Here is a 9,649-nt window from a genome sequence, read left to right as displayed (position 1 = left end):
AAGTAAGAAACTTTTCAAAATGCTTGCTGCCGCCTTCTGTTACTGCTTTGCACGTTGGAGCCCACGCAGTCACCGTCCAGGTTGCCACCTTCCACAGCAAACACCAATGGTTTATCCACAAAGTGGCCCAAAAGCTACGGTTACCTGACAGGTGTCTGCCAAAAAACATCTGAACACCTGATTTATTTTAGATAGGGCAGAGTCCCAGTGCCTGGAAGTCACCAGTGTGGTTTCTTCCCCTCATCCCACACAGGGATCCTGCAGGGTCGGCAGGCTGGAGGGGGGTGATGCAAGCAATCTGGCCGTGTAACATCCAGAACTTCACAGAACAACAGAGTTGGAATAAGAACAGGAAAACAATACAAAAGTGTTCATTTGCTTCAGTGCCAGATTTCATACAGTAAGGAGTGCATTTTGGTTTTTTTTTTTGGTTAAGCCACCCTTATTCACATAAATTTATAGCGTACCAACATAGAAAAAAAACCCAAAAGATGGGTGGTGACTGCCACCTGCATATTTGCACTTGCATATCTACATAATGGGATTGTATCATACACCTGTGACCTCAGGATTAACAAATCTTTTTTACCGCCTGTACCATCATCGCAAAGATATTCCAGAACTATTTTTAACAGCTTACAACATGGTTCAGAAATGGAAGCCTTAGAAAAACAAAACTTTCCCTTTATTTATATTGCACCTTTTTCACAAACAGCTACATGGCAGAAGTTTCTTCTGCTGCAAAATGCTACATCAGAAAAATGTGGGTTTGAACACATGTGAGAAAGGTCTTGAGCTTCAGGAATCATCATGAGTTGACCCCCAAATCACCAACACTATTTTTACAAATCACTGTACACCTACAAAGCCTAAGTATTGCCTCAATTTTATTTAGCATTCAGGTATTTAAAAAACACAAGCATTTTACCAGATGATAAAGATGCTCTAATCGCTACTGGGTGCTAAAATTGAATCTGCAAGGGAAATATTTTCAAGAGATCTTCAAAGAGCACCAAATATTCTACGGAGCTATCAACAGAGAACCCACATGTAGTGGGGAGAGATTGGTTTCTTTCACACTGGTATTTCTAGAACTATCCAGGACTGTTTTGGGAATAATTTCCCAATTTTGTGATGTATTTACATGTATGTTGGAAATGCGCAATAGAAATCAAAACATTTCTAAGGATACCAGTGACTAGTCTCCTAACACTAGTTACGGCATCCCATTCATCCTAGTTTCAGTCTACGTAACCATCCGGTAAGGTATCACACCCACATGGCAAAACATTAATCTGATTAATCTCGCAAGCGGCCATTACTAGTAATGTACGGCACTCCCAAAGCTTCCTGCAAGTAAAAAACCCAAACCAACCCCTTCACTTTGCTTTAATAACAGGGTCATTATACACGATTGTCTAGATATGCCCTCTTTATTCCAGTGTTTCCATACTTTCTACAGACCTATGTACATAGTTAAATACGTCATTAATTTACAAACCATGTTAAAACAAATGTTGCACCTTGCCAAACAAAAGCTTGCAGCAGTCCAAGATTAAAATATATATTACAAGAGTATCAGAAACTTCCTTTACCTGAATGTGGGCAATATTGCTTAAGGACTTGGATTCAGGTACTCCACAAAACCACCTCTTGTAACCGATTCACTTAACCGTTTTAATTATATGTTCTACCGTACAAAATTATCCCTGTTGACCACAGACCTGAACTAGAAGAGCATGAACGCTGTCAGGCAGTCTCCAGGGAAGAGATTCACTCTCCGGGCCCTGAATAGGTGTTATCCTCATTTTGGTCAGTCCTTTTTTTGCTCTGCAAGTACAGTAGTTTTGTTTAGAGACACAGTGAGGCCACGAGCCCAGACCAGAATTTGGGACAAGGTATTTTCAACAGAAAGCCGCCACCTGCTGCTGTACTCGTGGCAGAAAAAGCTGAGCTAAAGACCTGCTGCAGTAAATGTGCAGTGCAAGCTTTCTCTGAAGAGAGTTGCAAAAAAGATCTGGTTACGTTCTTTAAGAGGAAACCATATATTTAATAAAGCCCCTGATCTGCAAATAAAGTATGCAGAGCTTTATTCCAAGTAACAGTTCTAGTTGTATGAAGGCGGTACATGTACCAGAAGTTGTACAGATGAACTCAGAGTATGCCTGTACATCCCTGGGGCCCCCACTGCTGCTTTTTTCTGGTTATTTAACCCCCCCTGTGAAGTAGGGGAGAATCAGCTGCATTTTCCAGATGGGAAACTGAGGCACAAAGAACACAATTAAGCATTTGCAGGAGTCTAACACTTTACAGCCAGCTCCCTTTGAAAGCAGTTGGAGAACATCAGCCCCTCTTAAAAATCTCAGCCCAGATGTCTCATCCTTAAATTAGTCTTTTGCAGAGCCGGAACCTAATCCAAATCCAGAGTCCACACAATCCTTTTTACATGTGTGTAAAAGCACTTAAATATTGGGAAGTGATCCTTAGAAACACATACTTGCACTTTCCCATATTAAAAAGAAATAATTATACATAAATTAATACTAGAACAGGCAAAAGACATTTCATCTGAAAGAATGCTTTTCCTTATTATCTTGTTCTTGTTATCCAGCGTTAGGGAATAATTTATTTATTTAGATTTTTCTAAACTAAAAGCCCAAGTTCTAAGCTAGCATGAACAGATTCAACTCCAGTCAAGGAAGTTCTGCTCACAAACATTAGCAGCATATGTAACCCATTTCTGAAGTTTCAGAAGGACCATTTCCTCTTTTGGGCTGTATGATGGAAGGCAGTCGACATAACTACCTCCACAGTCAGCCAAAAGAATAAGATCAGGTTGACTTTGCAGTTAAAAATAAACTCTCTGTTATCCAGAAAGGAGCCAAATCATCATCTCACATCACGGAAATGGTCATTTTTAAAGCAATAAATAAGCAGAGGGAGTGTTCTGTACCACACTCTAAATTTTGTCACTGGTATCTAATACCTCTCTAGTAAAAACATAATACTTATGCTATCAAAAATCTCACTGTACAACAGCTTTTCTGTTATGGAAAGAAGGCCCCTAAAATCTCCTTTTGCGAACATAGTAATAACAGTAGCAATCTGATTCAGTGAAACCCAAGTTCAACTGGTTCCATCCCTTCCATGCACAAATGCAGTATCTGATACACAACAATCAACTTGTCTAGAATTAAGTATGTTCATTTTTACTAACTGAATCAGTTCTTCTTAACCATAAATTATCCGTTTACTGCTGATTCAAATAATTTTTTCTTGACAATTTACTGTTTGAGCTAGGGGAGCTGCAGGAACAGAGCAGGATAGAAAATTTAACTTCTTTCAGTGGAAAGTAGAAGTCAGGCTAAACGCACACAGCAACTCCAACAGCAGTAATCAGGAAACTTAAAAAAAAAAACAATTAGGGGCTAAAAAGATAGACTTAGGAAACAATTAAGAATGATGATTATGCAAATTAATGCATTCATAATATATGAATCATGTAAGAGCATAATTTATGCATAAAACTGAGAAGAAAACACCTTAAACTTTTCAATTTCTAAAGCAACAAAAGACTTGTAAGAACAGGTGTGAAGCAAGTGAAAAAAATAATCATATTATGCCAAACACTTTATTTGTGAAGGTGTTTTCTGTATTGCCAAGGAAGAGCAATGTCTGAAGTTACAGAACTACATTATTCAGAAAACAATTATGATCTTAAGCTCTGTTTGTTTTCTACAGTGACTGGGACCAACGGTGATTTTAGAGAACCCTGTGTCTCTATGCCTGAAGTACGCTTCTTGAAGAGATCAATCCTTCTACTGTCTACTCTTTCAGAAACACTTCTCGTTTGTGAGCAAAAAATGAAGGCATCGGCACAAAAGTAGGTAATACCCACATGAAGTTTTGTGGCTGCTTGAGGTGCATTCAGGTCTACCTATCTGCAACTGATACACGAGTCAATCCTCCTCAGACAGACAAATCCTGATAACCAGAAGTACGCCATAGTTTCACTTCTTTCTGAAAGTTACATTAAAAGAAAGTGTTATTAAAACATCTTAGAGAACAAATTAAAGGTGACGTTACCAGTGTGGAAACAAAATACTGGCCAGAATTCAGCTGCCAAAAGAATAATCAGTTGACAGACTCTGAAAAGGAGCAGTGACAGCAGATATTTTACTCTGAAGTTTCGTACGTGCATTTCACCAGAATCTCTGTACAAGCGCTACACTGTGCATTTAGTTCCAGTGTCAGATCTAGCTGTTTCGCATTTAAAGGTCTGCTTAGCAGAAGTTGAAGGTCTGTACCGCTTTCACTACACATGCATCTTCCCTTCTGCAAAACCTGTACAATAAAATGGCTTTACATTCATGGATGTACTAAAAGTTTCTGACAATGTTGGGGACACTTCGATATCACAGTCTATACCTGTTTGCCAGGATACTATATATCAAAACGATTTAAGTTGTAGGCAGTTGGATAGTTTTGCCGATTATACTGGAAGTGGTCTGTTAAGATATTGGTTCGACCGTACTGATAGTCTCCATGTTGTGCAAATGCCGTAAGTCCGTTCTGAGACTTTTCAGGAGTGTTTCGATGCCGGTCCAAATTCACAAGGTCTGCAGTTGTAACTGGAAGTAGCTGCTTCTTTGCTTCTTGGTTTGCATCATACTTTGTCTAGGAAAGAAAGAAAGAATGTTTTTCTTAGATATCAGCTAACATATTCATATACCTAGAAAAAAGCATACAGTTTTACAATTACACTACTATCTATACCTGTTAGAGTCTTAAAATATTAGTCACTCCTAACAAAAACTTCATTCCTCTCATGTGCCACATCAGTAAGCTGCTCTTTTGCTCAAGAGATTTGAGTGAGTTACTTCCCAATCTTAATTTTTCAAGAAAATATTAAGATCAAAATTTGTTAGAGACGAAACAGCTGGCCTGACCCAACCACATGTGTGCTTCGCTTAGGTGACACACGCACCCCCTCTGCAATGAAGTTTTATGCCATGTGGTCTCCATTTTTGGTCTGCTAGCCGTTAACTTGTTGTACCAAAAAACCCAGTCAAAGCTACCAGGCTGTTTCAAGGGAGTTTCCTGAATAAATAAACAAATAAATAACCCCCTTACCTTGTTATATAAGAAGACCCCTAAGATAGCTGTCATCATTCCAAGGACATTGGTGCTCGTAACAGGATTGCGAAGCATTATAAGGGACACCGTGATGACCATGATTCTTTTTGTGGCATTTGCGACAGAGTAACTTAGCGGGCTGATCAGGTTGAGAATACTGAAGGCAATGACATTCTGGGCAAAATTACAGAATCCACTGATTATAAGCAGCATCAAGGTCCAGGACCAATGAGACATCGTGCTCTATTGTAAAGACAAACATTACAAGGAAAAAAAAAAGGAAAGGTCTCAGGTTTCAGATAAGAGACAAAGAAACACAAATACAACTGGAGTCACTTCTTACCTGCCTTTGACAAGAACAACATCTGCAGCTTAACTCTAAAGAGGTGCCCGAGTATGTTACATTATGCAACAACCAACTCTGAGAAAACATCTCTCTATGTACTTGGACACACATCCTGGGTGCGTTTGCTCCTGTCTCCTGCTACTAATTCCCGAGATTTACACTGTAACATAAGCTACCTCTCCCAATCCTGGCATGAATTCTCACAATAAGCACTACGTTTATCTTTTTATATTGTTTTGTGAAGCAATTTGCACATATTTCACAACAGTTCCTTCCGTGCTGGTGAGGAACTGCACTGAAACACATTAAGTGCACTTTTTTGGTATGGACTGGTGGTGTTTGTTGGTTGGGTTTTTTATCCTCTTTTCTCTCTCAATAGTGAACAGTTTCCCAAACACAACACTTACCAAGTCGTTCTCTACTAAGAAGGAAGAAAGATCAACCAAAACCCACGTTGGGATCATGAAGAACACAGCATGGCACCCAAGTATGTTCAGCAACCGAAGATGATGTATTCGGGAATCTCTTAACACCTGGCAAAAAACATCATTAAACAGCCTTTCTTCAGCTACTGCCCACATCATCAGCAGAGGTTCAGGAGCCATGTAACAGTCACAGCTTTAGACAACAGGTAAAGTAAAAATGATACAGTGAAAATAAGTAAATACTGTTATAGTATGAATTTCCTATAAGTATGATGAAAGAAAAACGTATGTCCATTTGAAAAGCAATGGTTTTTTGAGTGGTGACTCTTAGCATTAATAAGATAGTAATACATTTAAAATACTCTACAAACCAGAAATAATTTTGTAACTAAATAGATTCACAACACACATTTTAACTTTGTTTCTCAGATTTCAAAGAGTGCTTAGTGTTGCCACTCACTCATTCACTACTGAGAAAGGATTTGATACAGCAAGTTACAGTAAAAGCTTTCAAACAAACTGTTAAATTTAAGCACTATCAAACTGTCAGCAGAAAAAAAAGCCATGCTGAGGAGTACAGCAAAGGGTCAGGATAAACTCTAAGTTCTGCCCAATTTTCAGTACAACAGCTTTGACAGGTAGCAAGAGCTGTAGAGAACAGGCATGCAAAACAGGCAACCGTTACTTTGGGCTCCTGTGACTCTAATGTCAACTTAAAAATAACCCAAAGACATATGTACCAGAAAGTACATACTTTCTCGCTACAGGATGATGCTACTGGCCAGTATTATGAAGAGCAGAGCACAACTATTACCTTCTTTGAGAAGATGTTCTGAAGTGAAAAACACAGAGTAGCAGCAAGGGCACTGATGAGTCCCCACATGTCAAAGGAAAGTTCCGTGACGGTGGCCAACAGGACACCAGTTATTATGGGGATCAGAGACAAGTACACCTGAAAGAGGAACAGAGAGGAGTAGCTTATATCTTCTAAGAACTTTCCTTTCAACTCAGTTTATACATACTGCTGATTTGGGGAGGAAAGGAGAAGGAAGAATAAAGCAACAGAACCAGGGAGCAACTTTTATACTGTTGTAGTTTGAGGAAATTAAGTGACGACAATACACACTATAACAACTCCAGTGTATCAAAGAGCATCACCTTGCTCAACGCTTAGATATGTTTTCTTTGCATTCACAATAAAAGGAAAAGGAAATTGTAATATCTACTTAATCTAATTTCAAGCACAAAATTCACCCAGCTAATGAAAGCCTGAACCTTCCTGATCCCGGCCAGCAGAGCACACCACGAACACCACCAAGAGAAGAAACCTCAGCAAACCTGTCCGCACCTTCGTCGTCTGCTTTTCCTTCATTATGATCCGTGAAAGAAGAACCACCCATATTGGCATCGTCGCTTTTACTGAGAACGGAAAGAAAATGTCGGTGGGGACGCGAAGCTTGGGCCAGCTCCATTAACCACCAGCAGCAGAGGGTAAGCGCTGGGGGTGGAGGAGGGGCTCAGGTCTGGTCCCACCAAAGCCATAACATCAGCCCACGCTGGGTCATCCCTCCTTGTCACGGTGCTGGGCGCTTCTACAAACACAGGGTGGTTCTTGGTGCTCTGGGACACTGCACCGGGCACCCATAGGGGCACAGGACATGACACTGGGCACCCATAGGGGCACATGCTGGGGCACAGGCCACTGTACTAGGCATCTATAGGGGCACACACTGGGGCACAGGACATGGTACTGAGCACAGGACACAGCACTGAGCACCCATAGTGGCACAGCACATGGCACCAGGCGCACACAGGGGCACAAGACAGGGCACTGGGCACCCATATGGGCACAGGACATGGCACCGGGCACCCACACGAGCACAGGCTGGGCTTCGGGTCACCGCACCAGGCACAGGCCCCAGCGTGTACTGGGGACCAGGTCCCCGCGCCGGGCCCCTATACGAGCACGACCGGCGCTGGGACGTCCCGCCGGTGCCCCCACCGGATCCCGGTTGCACCCGGCCGGGCCTCACCTGTGTGCGCGTAGGAGACCGGGACCCTCCAGAGCGAGACGTGGGCGGAGACGGAGGCGAAGTACTTGCCGAAGGCGAGGGGCAGGATGTACCGGGGGTAGGCGCGGGGCGGCAGCTGGGCCGGGCCGGCGGGCGGCACCCGCCAGGCGCGCAGCAGCGGCGGCAGGAGCCCGCACAGCCCCAGGATGTGGAAGAGCGAGACGGTGACGGGCCGCGGGAACCCGCCCAGCAGCAGCTTGTTCACCACGTTGCCGCCGGCGCTCAGCCCGTACCAGGCCAGGCACAGCGCCGACACCCGCGCCCCCTCCCGCAGCGCCGGCCCGCGCCCCCCTCCCCGCCCCGCCGTCCCCGCCCCCGGCCCGCCGCCCGCCGCCGCCAGCGGGGCCGCCATGGCTCCCTGCGCCCCCCGGGGAAACGTCACCGCCGCCAACGCGTCGCTTCCTGGGGCGGGGCAGGCGCGGGGGCCCCGTCGCCGCCGCCTCAGCGGCTACGGGTGCCGGCAGGAGCCGCCGCCGCGCCCGTGCGTCACTTCCGCCGCGGCCGTTCCCTCAGCCCTGGCGGGAACCCGCCGCCGGCGGTGAGGGGCCGCCGCCGCCCGCACTCACCGTTCCTCTGGGCTTCCCCCACGCACCGCCGAGCCCCGGCGGCGGGAGCCGCTCGGCGGGACCGGGAGCCCGGGCACCTCCGGGGGGGGGCTCACAGCGGGGGCCTGGGCCGCCTTCCCGCCGGCGGGAGTTGAGGCCCGGAGCCCGGTCTCCCCGCTCTCCCCCCCCGTCCCCCCCTTAGCCCAGGCCCGGCGGCAGCCCCCGGGGTAACAGTAACCCAGCAGAGTGCGCAAGGTACAAGAAAGGCAGAAAACCTCTTTTCAGCTCAGGTTTTGCAGCCCGAGTGCGCCCCGAGGTGCGGGGCAGGCACCGAGGCCGCCTAAGGACAGCAAAAGAGCAGAGACACAGCGACCGAGCAAAGGTCAGGTACTCCATGAGACAATCGTTCCCGACCTTTAACACTAACTGAAGGAGGGGGTAACGCTGGCTGGGGTAAAAGATGGGTGAGTACCTGTCAAGCGGGAGGAGGTTTTAGAGCCTCCTTCAGCCACGTGCTCTGTCAAGAGACACTTCTACATCACTAACGTACCTAATAAAAACATGCACTTTAGGTAATGGCGATGCCCAAAAGATTTGCAGGTGAGCCATTTCACGTCATCCAGTGACAAGAAGAGACGGCAGTATATCAAACTAAGGATTTTAGGATTAGAGGAATAAATTTTTAAAGGCAGTTAGGAGAAACCGGTAGCAGAGAAACAGAGTTCATGCAAAAATGAGAGTACACAGCAGATACGCACATGGTAAACTTCATTCGAACTTGTTTACAAAATTGACAAAAAAAAATATCACCTTGTAAACTTATTCACATTTGTTGGAGCTCACAGAACAAGTTATACTCGCATGCTGAAATGAAGATTGTCAAGCCTCATCTCACCCAGGATGACACCCGAGTGCATTGACCCTCACAGCAGGAACCACCTCAGTATGGAACGAAAGTTAAAGCTTGTGCGGGGAGTGAGTTCCTCTAGCGATTGTGCACCACTGGGGAAAGCGCTGGCTCCGACGGCCGGTGCTCCCTCAAGCAGCAGGAGCACCAGCACGGTCAGTTCCCTCCCGAGAGCTGGATGTAATTTGAAAGCAGTGATGAACTTTGGGCGTCACCTC

General features: G+C 45.1%; 1 protein-coding gene across 1 annotated transcript; it reads right to left on the bottom strand.

Moving 5' to 3' along the window:
• Positions 1-3,572: 3,572 nt before the first annotated feature.
• On the bottom strand, positions 3,573-8,331 carry SLC35E1 (solute carrier family 35 member E1; the record flags this gene model as incomplete). Its single annotated transcript, XM_082495200.1, has 6 exons — positions 3,573-4,677; positions 5,134-5,379; positions 5,890-6,015; positions 6,722-6,859; positions 7,256-7,326; positions 7,941-8,331. 6 exons carry the CDS (start codon positions 8,329-8,331, stop codon positions 4,444-4,446), a joined length of 1,206 nt encoding a protein of 401 aa, XP_082351326.1. The 3' UTR covers positions 3,573-4,443.
• Positions 8,332-9,649: the final 1,318 nt, after the last annotated feature.

The sequence above is a fragment of the Vanellus vanellus genome, assembly GCF_965231255.1.
Source record: "Vanellus vanellus genome assembly, chromosome: 25".
NCBI classification, from domain to species: domain Eukaryota; kingdom Metazoa; phylum Chordata; class Aves; order Charadriiformes; family Charadriidae; genus Vanellus; species Vanellus vanellus.
This window is presented reverse-complemented; position numbering and strand designations above follow the sequence as displayed.